Source organism: Saccostrea echinata, unplaced genomic scaffold, assembly GCF_033153115.1.
Source record: "Saccostrea echinata isolate AGI-Se365-2 ecotype Australia unplaced genomic scaffold, CSIRO_AGI_Sech_v1 ptg000017l, whole genome shotgun sequence".
Taxonomy (NCBI): domain Eukaryota; kingdom Metazoa; phylum Mollusca; class Bivalvia; order Ostreida; family Ostreidae; genus Saccostrea; species Saccostrea echinata.
Genome location: NW_026889766.1, coordinates 5,092,538 through 5,109,819, shown reverse-complemented (window position 1 = coordinate 5,109,819; position 17,282 = coordinate 5,092,538). Strand labels below are relative to the sequence as shown.

The window sequence follows — 17,282 nt, the reverse complement described above, 5'->3', positions numbered from 1 at the left end:
TGCAAGTTCAGATTTTCCCGAGCGTAAAATAGCAGGAAAATTGAAACAAAAATTATGCCTGGAGCTTTCAAGAGGAGTAAAAGCCTCTGATTGGTCAATTTAATTATCAATTAAGAGTCATTTCAGATAGGAGGTTAAGTTTGAATTTCATCAGGAAGGAGGGATCGAGTTTAGTGTGAGTGAAATAGGAAATATATACAGATATATCAATGTTAAGGCTTTTACACTTGTTCTGGATGACGCAGTATCTGCTGGTAGGTGTGATAATTAATATCTGGTACCTATTTAGGTAAATTTGAATGTACAATGATTGTTATTGACTCTTCAGATTATTCGAGTTTCCTTGAAGTGCACATTCTGTGATTACATAGAGGCACTCATACTGTAAAGTACTGAGTAAATGAACTGATGATAAGTAATTTGTTTGATTCATTGTCATGCCTGGAGTGATAAAAGAATTTCAAAAAGTTTATCAAATTCTTATAGACATTATTTTACACTCCTGATGATGTCTCAGTGTCCCTTATGCAAAGAAATAAAACAGTTTTCAAATATTATATTTTTATACTACTTTAGATGTTAATGACTAGTCATTATGTTTTCTAACAGTTCAAAAGGCTAAATTTTCAACTTTAACATTTGTAAATCATGATTGTGCTTTTCTTGGCTATATAGGTTTTTAGGTCACATAGTATTATAGCCCGGAACCTCCATAACACCATACATGTAGTGAGACAAACTGACACCCGGAATCCTTCTCGAAGTACGCCTCTGTTCCCCCTACTTTTCGGGCGGAACATTTCGTACAGGTTGCTAGTGTGGTTTTATACAAGGCGCCATTTTTTACCACGTGTACTGAAATGTTGATTGATAACAATGGTCCCATAGCAATTTATATTTGATATTTCATACTGTTTTTTATTATTAAATAGACTTGATTTATTATCTAAATTGTTATTTGTGAAATTATATTTGTTGTGCATGGAACTTTTGTGTCATTATTAATTTAGAGTTATTCCCCTTTGCACTGTAATGTGAGGTATTTTTTCTATTTTTCTTAAAATTTTAAGATATTTTAGTTATTTTTATATGCTTCCTTTATTTAAATTTTTGTTATTTCCAGGATCATAATAAAAATTAACCCTCTACAAAATTTCATGGCTTCTAGGTCATGCCCCAGTTTATGCCTAAGTTTGTCATATATTGAAAGTACATCTAATCTTTGAAAATATTCTTCTCTATTCATAGCAGGCAGACATTTCCGGGAATGTAATAAACACTTTTCCCTCTACCAACATTATGAAATTGCGAGGCCTCTATTCCCGTGGTTCAGGTCCCACGATGGGCTAAGTCAGTAATACATTGGAAGTATACTACACTTTCAAAATCCTCTTCTTTGCTATAAATATTTTGCACACAAACTGTTTCTATGAAGACATTATTAATTTAGAGTTATTCCCCTTTGCACTGTAATGTGAGGTATTTTTTCTATTTTTCTTAAAATTTTAAGATATTTTAGTTATTTTTATATGCTTCCTTTATTTAAATTTTTGTTATTTTCACATATGGTAAAGTTGTCAAATAAAGATACAAAATGATATAAAAACAAAAAGTTTTGACCGTTTACTAAGAGAGAAAAAACACTTTTTACGGATTTTTGGCTCAAATCTGAACTTAGATTGGAAGCTTTTAAAAGCTAACATAATTGTAGTTTGTTTGGAAAATCATATTTATTTGATATATTTTAAAACTTTAGTCCCTTATTATTAATTTAACTTACATTTTAAAATTTTGTCCAAGTCTTTGATTGTGTAAAAATTATAACTAAATTCATTGTTCTACAATTATTTTGAGAGGTAGAAAAGAAGATATTTTCATACACCGCCATTCCGCCAAAAATATAGTCCTTGCTAGATGTCAAACTCAGTTTACCATTTCTATTTAAAGTTGTAAAATTGCGCTGAGGAAAGAAAAATATGATCTTTTAAATATTTTACATCTAAATATATAAAACATAAAAGCAAATATACTTTGAACATTTCATCTAGTCAGAAACCAGACAAGAATCCCTCTTTAAGTGAAATGACAAAGTCATATTTTCTGATTGCTAGCGCTAATAATTTATTATTATTGAGATTAAGTGAATTAAATAAATGTATAGTTGATATTCATATTGCATACTGCTAGTCAATTGATTGACAATATTATAGTCTACATATTAGTGCATGTTTGTGTGCTAAATGTAATTCCCGTTTTTTTTTTTTTTTTTTTTTGTTTTGTTATGTAATCACTGATAAATGTTGTATTTGTTTACAGTTCTTATGTTGATGAACCAATAAAAGTCATCATCATTATTTGAGCTTCTTTATCAATGACCAAGGCTCAAGCCAGCTACATATATTTTCGAAAGTGTCTTTTTTTCTACTCATGGCTCATGGAATTATGCAGGCAAACTATATTTCCAGGATCATAATAAAAATTAACCCTATACAGAATTTCATGGCTTCTAGGTCATGCCCCAGTTTATGCCTAAGTTTGTCATATATTGAAAGTACATCTAATCTTTGAAAATATTCTTCTCTATTCATAGCAGGCAGACATTTCCGGGAATGTAATAAACACTTTTCCCTCTACCAACATTATGAAATTGCGAGGCCTCTATTCCCGTGGTTCAGGTCCCACGATGGGTTAAGTCAGTAATACATTGGAAGTATACTACACTTTCAAAATCCTCTTCTTTGCTATAAATATTTTGCACACAAACTGTTTCTATGAAGACATTGAATACTTAATCCTTAATCCTTTACTAGACTTGTTAAACTCTTGGTCTAACATTCAAATATGGGGCTAAGTTAATCATGGGAATCTAGCTCACAAATTGTTTGCCTGAAAAAAATTCACACTAAACACTCCTCGAAATTTCATGTTCCCCGGCCCATGGTCCATGTCCCGTGTTGGTCATTAATCGAATTTAATAATACAAATATACATCCAGTGGGCAATTCTTATTTACATAATTAAAATAATAATCAAGCTGCTGACCCTATACAAAAATTATAGAATTCATCTCAACAATCTCATCAGGGTCTCCACGAGACCCAGGATAGGACAAAGTTGATCATGTTTTATTTTATTTTTTATATACAGCTACCATCATGCATCTTATTAACTCCTGAACGTTTAGGAGAAAAGCTGTAATGTTAACAGTGTCCTCACGAAACTCTTAAGTGTTCTTCTCCTGCGTCCAGAGTTCTAGTTCCTGGTGTGGACCACTTGGCACACTTGAAAAACTCATGGTACTCAGGTGATCGACAAAGACCTTACAGTTATTTTTGTTTTCACTGGTGTGCTTGCCGTTATTTTCATTGTATAACAAATTATTTTGTTTATGTGTTGCCAACCATTTCATTACCTCACATAATGGAAATTAAAAAAAAAATAAAACAAAAAATCTTGGCAAACTTTGAGTGGATTACCAGAGTAAACCTTTTAACTTGAATGTAAGAATTACATTTTATATTCTTTTTCTTTATTTTTTACAAACAAACAATGATATACATATCATCTAGACAAAGTTTACAATAAATACATTAAATAATGAGCCAATTTTGATTAAAGATTACATAAATCAATTGGAAAAAATACTTGAATTTTTTTGCATTTTTTATAATAACAATTGATAACAAAATATAATTTTTAAATATATATTATTTTTTAACAAAATTTACATATATATGTGACGTTTTCATATACATGTATACCCTGCTAGTGTTCCTACTACCCCTAAGCTAACTCCCAGAGAACACAGCTGATTTTGTGGACCTGTTGGCAACATTTTTAAATTTATAAACTTTTTTGAACTCTTTATATGAATTTCTACTTTATCATAGGAACATTCTGCAAATAATTGATATGTATTTAATGCCGATTTAACAAATTTGTACAAAGGATCTCTGGTACAAGGGGAATTTGTAAGTCTACACTTTCTGTTGTAATTAAAAAATTTTCAGTGCATTGAAGGATAATAATACAAGTATATCCATGTCGTTAATAAAATCGGAATTTTTATAGAAACCTATTGTTATGTTTTCAATTAATCTCGACAATAAATTTAACTTAAACCCTGTAATTAAACTAAACTTAATCCATATACAATTGAGTCGTTACAATTATATAAAAGATGCATAATATTTTCTATTTCTCCACAGTTTTTAAATTTAAGTCCCTCGGATAGGAATTTAAATGGTACGCTGTGTAAAGGATAACAACCCCCTCGGCCCGTAAAAGATCGTTTCTTTAGATTACAAAAAGAGTAGACTCACTTGGGCCGCCAGAGAAACCAAAATCTTTCAAAAACCTGTCGTATAAACTTACTTCCCGCCAAAATAAGGCTGAAATATAGCGGACTTGGCGTGAAGCAATAAACATTTATCTACAACTATCACACAGTCTTAGTACACCTGAATTCCACTTGCCCACATATTTAATTAATGTTTAATAATTTATGCAATAATTTATAGTTGAGTTCTGCTCTGTGTTTATCGGGCATTTTTGTAATTTTCATGCAGTAGATAGAAATCCTTAAATATTTGGGAAAACCAAATAATTCACTCCAATAATCTTTCGTTTGTGGTCTTAAGAATTTTTTCTCAATGAATATGATATAGAAGACGGATGATTTTATATTATATATAAGAACATATCTCTCTACTTTTAAGAGTATATATATGTTATTTATGGCACCTTTTCACATTTAAATGTATTTGTACATTTGTGAAATATTGTCTTCAGAATAAGGTATTTAATAAAATTGTTTTTGAATAAAATCGTACCAGAGAAGTATCTAATATCATGGAATGATCCATTTACATCGTTTAAGTCTTTCGTGTACTGAATCCCCGCTTTAATCCAAATTTCAACAAAAATGGTTTGTTTTTCCATATTGGTAAAAGATAACAATTCAGGATATGTGGACGTGGATACATTAGGTAAATCTTTTTGTAATTTAGTATACATCCGTCACATAAAGGTAATTGTATCGACAATATAATTGCTAAATGTTGACTTTCAAAGAGACTTTATCGTTGTATCGACAGCTTATTTGTCAGTAGCTTGTCACTTTGTTAGAAATTTTTCGTACGTAGAACATGCACAAGGTGAGTAAATTTATGAAAAAGCAGCTGTCAACGATGTCAGAAATCTGGACTTGAATTTATTGTGGGGAATAGCTGTATATAAAGTTGAAAATTCTTAACTTTTTATGTTGTTGATTTTGGAAAAATTTTGTGATTTCAAATGTTCCAAAAGTTCCTTGGAATTTTTTAGTATCCACATCTGATTTACACCACTTCTCGAATATATTGTTGCACAGTACTCTTGAAGTTTCTCCTTCACTACTGTTAATATCTTAGTGAGGAGTAAAGAAAGACCCTTGGTAGATCATTTACTGGAACCCGCTATGTATCTTTGTTTGTAAGGATTTTTATGACGTTTCGGAATCCAATACAGATATGGTAATTCAAATTCATTTTGGTTTTTGGGAATATTAAAAATATTGAAAACTGACATGATTTTGAAGAATTTCCTCCTTAGAAAGGGAGCTATGGGTATAAGTTTGATTACCACCTTTAGAATTAAATCCCAGTTCCTCTAAAATACAATTTATATAACGAGCCTTACAAACAAAGATAATGCTGTTACCTGATCTTGTAATCTATCTATTTTTTTTTTCACTTCTGAATTATTGAATACAGAAGGATAGATGGTTTTCATTTTCCCCTCAATCGCTTAATGCGAAATTGTAACATACATCTGATACATTTAATCCATTCTGACAAAGTGTCAAGGTCTTCTTTTTCATGTCTGACCAAACGCCTGGCGCAATCCTCTACAGAATCCGTAATATGTATGAAATTACGTCGCCAGTTAAAGGATCGGGGTTCCCTATATTTAGGACCTTTTAAAATTAATGATCAAAGGTTCTCATTATTAACTACATGTATATTAACGTCACCAGAAAAAATAAATATAAAAAAATAATGCATTTTCGCTCTATGACCAATATAGCCACGCCCTAACTCAGAACCCCTTGCAGAGGGCATATGAACTTCGTTATTTTAAAACTTTAGTTGAAAAGATTTCAGATTTTTTTTTACGTTTCCGGAAAACCTAGTTCTGGACTTGCAATGTTGTAAGGATGTGTTATTTTTATCAGATTATTTTTTGTGACCGGTCAACAGGGGATGCTTACTCCTCCTAGGCACTTGATCCTACCTCTGGAATTTCCGAAGGTCTGTGTTTATGCCATAGTTCAAAGAATTGTATTGTTTATAGTTTTTTTTTTATATCGATCGCTGCTCGTTATATTTATCTCTTTCATTTACTGTATTTCACATCGAAAAAGTCTTCTGTTGTTTTCTGAGTGTTCGAGTAAATCATGAGTCCCACGTTGATCTGTTTTTGAATCATAAGGGGGTTTCACCAACTGAGTCTTTGTTTCGTATAAGTCCTGGCTGCTAAATCTAAGCGGCTTTTCAAGCTGTGTCTTTTTATTCCTAGATTTGTAAATAACAGGTTTTCCCATTAAATCAATTGACTCCGGATTGTTATATCTCTGCGGCTTTCTTACTTGTGTCTTTCTATTCCTAAATTTGTAAAAAAACAGATTTTCTTTTATTCACTACGTTTGTCTTTGATTTCTTTTTTCTCGAGTAATGGTGTACAACTGATTCATCATTCCATGTTCCATCATGTTCAGTCTGTTTCTCTAAAGCAGTCTTATGACCTGATTCAAATGCAGCAAAAAATGAATATTTGCCATGACTATCAGATTGATTAATATCAGCGACGTGATCAATCATTCTCTCTTCAACACTCAAATTCTCAGATTTTGAAGCAGCAATGAGTTGCGACTCGACATTTTTATAAGAATGTCCTGATCTTGAAGCAGCAACTAGTGGTGACTCACCGTATTTATCACATTTGTTGACGTCAGCTCCACATTCAATCAGTTTCTCCACAACAGACATATGACCATACTGTGAAGCAGCAAACAATGGCTGCCTGCCAAACCCATCACATCGATATATGTCAGCGCCACAATCGATTAGTTTTTCAACAACATTCAGATGTCCTGATCTTGAAGCAGCAAATAAAGGACACCTGCCAAATTCATCACACTGATTGATATCAGCGCCATAATCGATCAGTTTTTCCACAACATTCAAATGCCCTGATCGCGAAGCAGCAATTAGTGGTGACTCGCTATTTCTATCACATTTGTTGATATCAGCTCCACATTCAATCAGTTTTTCCACAACAGACATATGACCATACTGTGAAGCAGCAAACAATGGCTGCCTGCCAAACCCATCACTTCGACATATGTCAGCGCCACAATCGATTAGTTTTTCAACAACATTTAAATGTCCTAATTGTAAAGCAGCAAATAAAGGACACCTGCCAAATTCATCACACTGATTGATATCAGCGCCATGGTCAATCAGTTTCTCCACAACAGTTAAATACCCTGATCGTGAAGCAGCAACTAGTGGTGAATTGCCATTTTTATCACATTTGTTGACGTCAGCTCCACATTCAATCAGTTTCTCCACAACAGATAAATGACCAAACTGTGAAGCAGCAAACAATGGCTGCCTGCCAAACCCATCACATCGATATATGTCAGCGCCACAATCGATTAGTTTTTCAACAACATTCAAATGTCCTGATCTTGAAGCAGCAAATAAAGGACACCTGCCAAATTCATCACACTGATTGATATCAGCGCCATAATCGATCAGTTTTTCCACAACATTCAAATGCCCTGATCGCGAAGCAGCAATCAATGGTGACTCGCCATATTCATCACATTGGTTAATGTCAGCGCCTAGCTGGATCAGTATCTCCACAACAGTTAAATACTCAGATTCTGAAGCAGCAAATAGTGACAACCCCTCAAAAATACGGCAATGATTTATGTCAGCGCCATGATCAATCCATTTTTCTACAAAAGTCATTTGACCTGATTCTGTAGTGTTTGCTTGGAATTCATCCTCAGGTTCAAAAGAACACTTGACGTTAGCAGATTCCTCTGGTAGAGAAATATATTGCGACCGAAATAAGCAACCTGCTATCAAATGTAGTTCTTTGTGAGAAAGACTACATAATGATTTGCAGTACATATTAATAACTTCCTTTTTCATAAATTTAAGGACGAAATCAATCAATAGTTGATCGCCATTGTAGCAGGCAAGTACCAAATATTTTAATTGATCATTGAATCCACCGAACATCAAATCTGTTGACTCATTATGACTGACAACCAGATCTGTCAGAAACTTCAATATGTTAATGTGACCATAATATACTAGAAAACTGATAACGTCACTGCTGTCTGACTTTGAATGTAAGCATGGAATACCGGATTTTGTATCAATTTTAATATTTCTGGAATGATCAAGAATATAGTATTTTTTTATTTCTTCTAGTGGTTTGAGTTTCAAATTTTGGAGAAAAATTTCAACAAACTCAGAGGCAAGAAATATTCTGGCCTTTAAAATAATTGGTCTTCCCTGTCGGATTTCCTCGTTAAATCTTTTGGCAAGGGAAAAAAATAAAGAGCTGTGTAATTCTAATTCTAACTGAACTGAAGCATTGGCTCTTAAAACAACTCCATTAATTAAAAAGTCAATGGAGACATTTTTGATGATAGCCTCTCCGAACGATTTACCATAATGGGATGAAATGACTGAACAGAGCAATGAATGAGAAATTCTGAAATTAGAATCGTTTTTAGACACAAATGATCCAAGCATATTTGCAAGTGAATCTAGTATATCAGAGATTTTGATATCACCATTGACATTGCAAATTTGAAGAGTAACTTTCAATGTCGAACTTTTTTCAAGTATTTCCTGAGAAATCTTGTTCTTGTGAAGCACACAGAGCACAAGTGACGCATAACTTAAGCTATCTCTCCTCAGCAGACTATCAAGTTCACAATGAAGACAAAACCAGGGATCTTTGAAAAATTGCAATCTAAAACACTGCAGATTTTGAATCGAAGAATACAACTTACACAGTAGTGGAAAAAAGACGGTATTATCGTCTTCAAACAAATTATTTGTTAGTTCTGGTGCTGTGCAATATTTCCTTAAAATACCTAAACGTTCCTCAATATCAGATGCATAATTATTGAAATGAATAACGTTTTCCCGTTCAAAACGATGATGACATTTCAAGGCCGTATGGAAAGAATCATTTGTGCACGTTATGAGAAGTTTTGAACCACTTAAAAGCCTTTTCAAGCTTTCATCTAAACACAGAAATGGATGAGGTATGTTTTCAGTACAGAGATTAAGTAGGAAAAACTGTGATTGGTTGGGATGAAATAAGTGATTAATATCTGTAATGTTTGAAATAGGACAAAAGTTATAATTTTCATTGAGTTGAAGGGCAAGATGATGAGCTAGACTTGTTTTACCACATCCAGGCTCTCCAACTAAAACGACAACATTGGTTTTCATCATTTTCTCAAAGACCACTTTGTAAGCGCTCGTCTCATAGTAGGTGGAATCATCAACTATTAATTTCTGTAGCATTTTCTGTTGATGATCTAAAAAGAAAGAAAAAAGATTGTGCAATATATGTTTAAAGATTTTATTATTATATTAAAAACATAAATTATTTGCCAACGCTGAAGCTTATTAAATGAGAATAATTGGGTATAACAGGAAGTCCCTTAATCAAAGTAATAAAAGTACATCTACTACAGAATGGAGCTTAAAAACTGTTTTATATATTTAAAATAGTATCATCCCATTATTTGGTTTACAGGCCAATGGATTTTATTAGTATTACATTGTATCAGATATCTTTCCGCTCTGGAAATCTAAAAAAAAATATTGAAATAGTTTAAGAAAAGGATACTTCTGTTCATGGGTTTGTTTGTTTGTTTTGTTATAGTACAAAACTATCTGAATGAGGAATTACATAGTATGGTTGATTCTGTTTTTAGTTCATATGAAAATATGCATGCGTGCTAAAATTTGTCCTGTAGCTTAGAATATTTAGTCAGTTCATCTTCGCTCAACTTTTTAAACTTTATTCGAACAAATTTAACAAAGTCTGGATTCGTAGAAATATCGTTTATAAATACATATAAATCAATCCAAAGTTATACATGTATCTACCAATACTGCTACATGGTAATTATGGACTAATTTTACTAGTGAATCGAGAGAGAACTGTCGTTTAACTTGGTATTACTAAAATTGGTCAGGGTTCTCCATGGGCCGTTTAACGTGGCGGCCCCGCCATAGTTAAATTCCTTAGCGCCACAGTTATATGTAAAAAAAAAAAAAAAAAAAAAAAAAAAAAAAAAAAAAAAATAAATCAGCACCATAGTTCAGCCACAGTAAAAATATCATCGCCACAGCAAGATCGTCGTCATTAGTAAGATAAATATATAGATCAAATGAATCTCCAAATTATGTACCGTTTTCCAGTTTCTAACGCTAAACCGTTATTATACTTTAATTAGGGCCTATTGCTTGGCTTGCACAAATAATTATCTTCTAGACATCGCTGGACAAATAAATGAAAAGAAACATGCCTTTTTTCAAACTTCACGGTAATTGCAAATGAAATTTTCATGACAATTAATTCATGTTGTAATATTTCTACAGATAACCACGTTCCTTTTATATTTGCACTACGAGTCAAACATCGTACGTTAATCATGTGTTTTTGTAATGTTGAAAAATTAACAATAGATCCACCAAATCATTTTTTATGACTCCAAACTTCTTCAGTGATTTTTTTTAATTCACAAGTTTTAAGATCAGATTTCGGACCAATTGTAAATATATGAAATAGATGTAAGCGTGATATTGTGTCCTACCACAATATTCTTCTGTTCTTTAATGAAAAGTGTATTGGTGTATAATTTACCTTTTGTAAACAATTTTTTTTAAAATTAGGATTACTGCCAAAAACTTGTTTCTATAGATTCTACAAACTTATTTTTTTTTAATTTATAAGATCGTATGTTTATTTTTTTCACAGTATATATTTTGGAAACATCATAATTTTTGTTTTACACTGTTTAATGGATATCGATTAATTCTTTTCATTATTAATTTTATTATTCAATTTGTCAAATAATTCATGTCATTTGTGTATTAAACAATTGTGTGTTGTTTTCCCCCATTTATGTCGCGCCTCTTTCGCGCGAGGACGCAGTTATGGACCGTGTTCAAGATCGTAGCGGCTTACCTAGCAGCTAGGTGGTATATAAGTAAATTTACATTTTATATGCGGAGATGTAGAAAACAATCTCCCTTTTTGATTAATCTTGTGTGCTGCGAAGTGGTTACTAAGGATGCCATCTTGGATTTGGTACTAAGCATCAAATATTTATGCTAGTTCTCCCTATGTAGGGGCTAGGCTAGCTTAACATTCAAGATCCTAGCTATACGTAGAGGTCACGTAGCTGCTACGCTCTTCAACGCACTTCTGGTGTGAAATGAAAAAGGTGAAGATAATAAACAACGGTCGATCTCGTAAAAACTACAAACAATTTTGTAAAAATAGCATTAACACGGGATTCCCGGAAATTCCAGAGGTGGCTAGGAGAAGTAAGTATTCCCTGTTGAGTGGTCATACCCGCTGTGAGCCTTATGTTTTGATCAGGTAGACGGAACATTCCGTAGTCACAATCAGTATAAAAACAAAGGCCTAATAATTGGTATGAAACACGGCAGCCAAATCTCGACCCAGTGATAGTTTATATTTGCTAATTAGGTTATTATAATGACCATAACATTTACGAAATGCCGACTTTAAACGATATTTTTGAAATCCTTGCAACATCAACTTATGTTTGAGTAGCCTGCCTCGGTTTTAAAAATTGATCGTACCCAGAGCATGCTCTTGAGTAGCGAATAAGTTGGGAGACATAAACACCATATGCAGGTGAACGCGGAACATTACAACACAAATAAGGAAAGTTGACGATAGAAAAGCCGAAGTCATCTCGTTTGTGATACAATTTAGTAATTAGTTGGTCTTTGTCGTCTATTGTCAGTAAAACATCCATATATGAAACAGATGTAGCAGACTCTGTAGTGTCTTTTATTTCAATTTCACTTGGATACATCGAGTCGACATATGAGTGGAAATAACTAATTTTAATTAATAAAACGTGAAAAAAGTTTTTCAAGGGACTTTATAAAACTAGAGATTTTTTTAATAACTGTGGAAATGTTTGTTACGTCATATCACAAGTATGAATTGAAGTAATTAGTAATGTACTTACACATTTCACTGCAGTCAATATGGATTGTTTGTCCTCCAACAATTATTTTGTCTACGGAATATCTTCCAAGCACTGCAAAATTTTGGGGCTGCAAGTTTAATAGTTTTTTCACGTATTCATTCTTCATTTGGAAAACTATATTGAAACTACTCGTGTGACGAATACCGTCCAGTTGTAGACAGTCCTGACAGTCCATAGGACAACCAACTAATATAGCAACAGTCTCTCTTATTTTTTCAGCATATTCCCGAGGGTAGTTTATAATATTCTCAGATATGTGGAAGTGCACATGAGTGTATCCATTGACTATTAATAAAAATATTGAGTTTAACATTAAATATTGTTAAAGGCAATTGAATAAAAGAATTAATTTAGTTTCCATGCAAACTGAATACCTGGTTTTTCACTTTCTGCGTAGTAACACAAGGCCTTGGAGTCCTCAGTTGCATACTTAATGCACATTTTTTCAAGGTCTTCACGCTTTATGCGTCTCAAAAGAATTTGCATGAAAACTACGTCGGTACTGCTAAAATAATTTTTAGACAAAAGAAAACTGAAGAGGTCAAGCAAGGTACCAAGCTCTTCAATTTTAGCAGAGTCTACTTTGCTGAAACCTGGTAATTCTGAAAGATATAGTAGTTTTTATTCAAAATTAGAATGACTTAATTAAGATGTGTTACAGCAAATTATACAACAGAAGTATTACTTTCAATTGCTTAGTTAGGTCACTACAAGAGGCCCATGGGCCACAATGTTCACTTGAATTACTTTGGCCCAGCTATTCTTTACCAGACCCCCATTGTAATACTTATTGTGACCCCATCCTACTCGCGGGGCTATGATTTCAACAATTTAGAATCTGCACTACCCTTAAAAGCTTCTATATAAGTTTCAGCTTTTCTTGGCTAGTGGTTCTTGAGAAGAATATTTTTTTTTAAAAATTCCTATATATTTCAATGTAAAACTTTGATTCCCTATTGTGGTCCCTCCTTAACCACGGGTGTCATGATTTCAACAATTTAGATTCTACACTACCCCAGGATGCTTCCACGTAAGTTTTACTTTTTCTGGCCCAATGGTTCTTGAAGATTTTCAAAGTTTTTGCCTATATACTTCACTGTAAAACTTTGATTCCCTATTGTAGCCCCTCCCTAACCCTGGGGGTTATGATTTCAACAATTTAGATTCTACACTACCCCAGGATGCTTCTACATAAGTTTCAGCTTTTCTGACTCAGTTGTTCTTGAGTAGAAGATTTTCAAAAATTTTGCCTATATACATGTATTTCAATGTTAAACTTTGATTCCCTGTTGTGACCCCACGCTACCCCCGGGGCCGTAATTTGAAAAAAATAAAAACTATATTAACCCAGGATGCTTCCACATAAGTTTCAGCTTTTCTGGCCCAATGGTTCTTGAGAAGATTTTTAAAGATTTTTCCCTAGATAATTCAATGCAAAATTCTGATTTTCTATTGTGGCCCCACCCTATCCCCGGGAGCCATGATTCAGCCAATTTAGAATTTACACTACCCCAAGATGCTTCCACATAAGTTTCAGCTTTTCTGCTCCAATGGTTCTTGAAAAGATTTTTAAAGATTTTTCCCTAGACAATTCAATGCAAAATTCTGATTTTCTATTGTGGCCCCACCCTATCCCCGGAAGCCATGATTTAGCCAATTTAGAATCTACACTACCCCAGGATGCTTCCACATAAGTTTCAGCTTTTCTGCTCCAATGGTTCTTGAGAAGAAGATTTTCAAAGATTTTGCCTATATATTTCAATGTAAAACCTTGATTCCCTATTGTGGCCCCTCCCTACCCCCGGGGGCCATGATTTCAACAATTGAGAATCTACACTACTTTAGAATGCTTCCACATAAGTTTCAGCTTTTCTAGCCCAGTGGTTCATGAGAAGAAGAAGACAGACGGAAAGACGACGGACAGCAAGTGATCTGAAAAGCCAACTTCATCTGCTTTTAGCTCAGGTGAGCTAAAAAAGGGTATACCGTTTGGTGGCCAGTTATCACAACATCACAATTTCTAAATCTAAACTTTGAAGTTACTCAGTAATGAAAGTTTTTAAGCACAATCTACTGAGCAGCTGTGTTCGATTTTTTGTCGCAAGTAAGAGAAATTTTTAAACATTTAAAGCTGTAAAAATTTATTAATTTAGAATAAAAGAGTTGAAAATGGTCCGTCAATTTTATTTTGTATCACAAAGTGATTAGAAATATTACAATTTATCATGGTTTGGGTGGGATGGAGCTGAAATATTTAGTGATAAAAGTAAAATCATTTATGTATTTAGGGTATCCCTAAATCTATAATGACTTTAATAGTCATTTTGAATAAGCCTAATATACCTGTACTTCACATTAGCAACTAAGCAAATATAGTTTGATATAACTTGTCTTGATCTTCGTATTCCAAAATATAATTCAACCTAGTCGGTCAATCTACTTTTTTTCACTATGTTGGTACCTATTTGTTGAAAAACTTATGAAACGCTCTCGTATGTTTTCGTTTAACATTTTCACAATGGTTGATGTACCATTCGGACATAAGATTCCGTAATATTTCATTTCATTTATTATACATGATCTGAATGAGAACTTCAAAATGTCTGTTTGTTCCTGTGAAAAAAAGCCTAATATTTATACAATGAACAAAACACTGATGCAAAAACACCTTAAGCCACTTCTTACAAAGAACAACTTTATTAAAATGTATTTATTGTTTATCATCAGTTATATGTGATCTGAGACCAATTTGAATTGTACAAGTGTTTGATATCTTTTTATGCATTCCAAGATATTTCATCTTTTTTAACTTCATAAAACTTTAAACAATTTCAATACCTTTTGAGAATAATTGTGAATGTGATTTGAGAAATGGTCGATCTTCTTTTTTGGAAACATTTATCCTCAAGATTGAGAAATATACATACCCAAACAATGTAAATAATATTTCAGTTGTTTTAAGTCGCCTTCGCTCAAGGATTCTCGAATACTATCACTGAATAGCAGAAACTTTGCTTTTGATGGTCCTTCATTATAAAACTGGAGCATGTTTTCTACGAAATATGTATATTTGAAAATCCCCGATACACTTTATTTTACCAATGTATAGTTATAAAGTATTTTTAAAGGAATTCATTTCTGTAATAGAAGTCTATAGGTACCTTTAATTTACTATATCTTGAGCTTACAATTATCTTATTATTTGACAAAAGTAATGTCAACATGAGGCTAAAATGTACAAATTCTTCCTTGTTCAAGTCAATTAATGGGAAATTGAGGCGTTTCGCTGCATTAAAAGAACCTTAAGGAAGCTCTAAACACTGCTCTACTTATAGGGTAGTTTTATGCAGGATCAGTGATCTGCCTTAGAAGTAAGATAGAAAAAATGGTTATTAGCAGTCAATTTTCTCAATTTCTGACAGTCCAATTTCTTTGAACATTTTTCCCGCAGAAATAAGGCAGGTACCCTATGTTGAAAATGAACTAAATAGTCTCAACATGCACACCTTTATGTGATATGTGAAATGTGATATTTTTTCTCTAAGTCTAAAAAGAACTTTTTGTTAGAGTTTAGAGCATCCTTAAGGGAATATGAAAGGAAACTTAAACATAATCGTAAGTGCACCCCTTGGTGATGTGAATAATTCTAATTTTTCAAATCCCCTACCTTGTCTCTTTAGATTTTCTTCTTTGTGTCTTCTTATATATTCCGGAACTGTCATTGGAAGAGTATTGTAAACATAACGTAAAGAATGGAAATAATTCAAACGTACTCTTTTACAAAAGGTGCACCAGACTGATAGACTTACCGTCTACTATGACGTCCGTCTTCCCTATAAAATTTTCTGCAAGAAGCTTAACTTTTTGTAGATCAACAGCCTTACTCTTTTTAACAACCAGTTTTGGAAATGGAGTTAAATTAGAGCTTTCTCGATACATCGAATCACGTATATTGATAGGAATGCATTTGGGTCCATGGTCTGTGGTAATGATTTTTTCCCAGTTCAGAGCAATAACAGAAGGAACAGATATGACTCTTGCTGAAAAGGTCGTCGAAATTTCAGTTTCTATCCCCTCCTTCAAAATTATTTCTGGTGGACCTAAAATGTATATTTATCAACAAACGCTTCTTTAACTTCGAATTAAAATAAAAGTTTATTTTCAAACAGGTTTATACTAACAATTTTAAATCTAGCTATCATTAGTTAGATAAAAAAGATTGAAAATTACATAGGAACTTTCCCATTAATAACTCCTTGCAAGCATATAGACCTCAGAATTCAAATTTTACTTATGTTTACGCATATAGTTTAGAATCATTCTGACAACAGAATAAACAATGTTTATCAAGGTCAATAGAGAAAAAAATCTGGTTATTTCACTGATATTAGGTACGATGATTACATTTATTTATTAATTTGGGCAGGGATTTAATACAACCTGTGAAGGTAAAATGAAGTACTCCAGAAATTCACAAATTATGTATAATAAAAGTAACAAAGTAATCATTTTAAATGTACAGAATGTATATATGGGCATGTCTATAAGACAATTACGATGATGAATAAGAACACAAAAATATACCTAGTTGAATAATTTCACTTTCAGTCTTTCCAACCAGATTTTCCGCCACGCATTTGTATAAACCTGCATCAGACACATTAATATTCAATATACGAAGGGATCGTCGGTTTTCCTGAAGAAATTGGTATTTTTCTGGGTTTTCTTCAATAGGATTTCCGTCTTTTGACCAGTGGATTGAAGATACTGAAGGGGAGTTTTCATCAATGGTTATATCAGTCATTATCCATACGGATCGTGTATGCAGGTCTGTTATGTGACCAATGGTGATCCTTGGCACGGCTAAAAATAAGAAAACTTAATTATTTCTTTTTAAAGAAACTTTGGGAATTAACTGAATATGGCATTTTACATGATTGTG

General features: G+C 32.9%; 1 protein-coding gene across 1 annotated transcript; it reads right to left on the bottom strand.

Moving 5' to 3' along the window:
- Nucleotides 1–6,644: 6,644 nt before the first annotated feature.
- On the bottom strand, nt 6,645–16,279 carry LOC133189271 (ankyrin repeat domain-containing protein 50-like). The gene is made up of 5 exons (XM_061324674.1): nt 16,150–16,279; nt 12,715–12,942; nt 12,320–12,625; nt 9,325–9,616; nt 6,645–8,160 (listed from the first exon to the last, which is right to left on the bottom strand). The coding sequence occupies exons 1-5, from the start codon at nt 16,277–16,279 to the stop codon at nt 6,645–6,647; spliced, it is 2,472 nt and encodes an 823-aa protein (XP_061180658.1).
- Between the last annotated feature and the right edge of the window lie 1,003 nt (nt 16,280–17,282).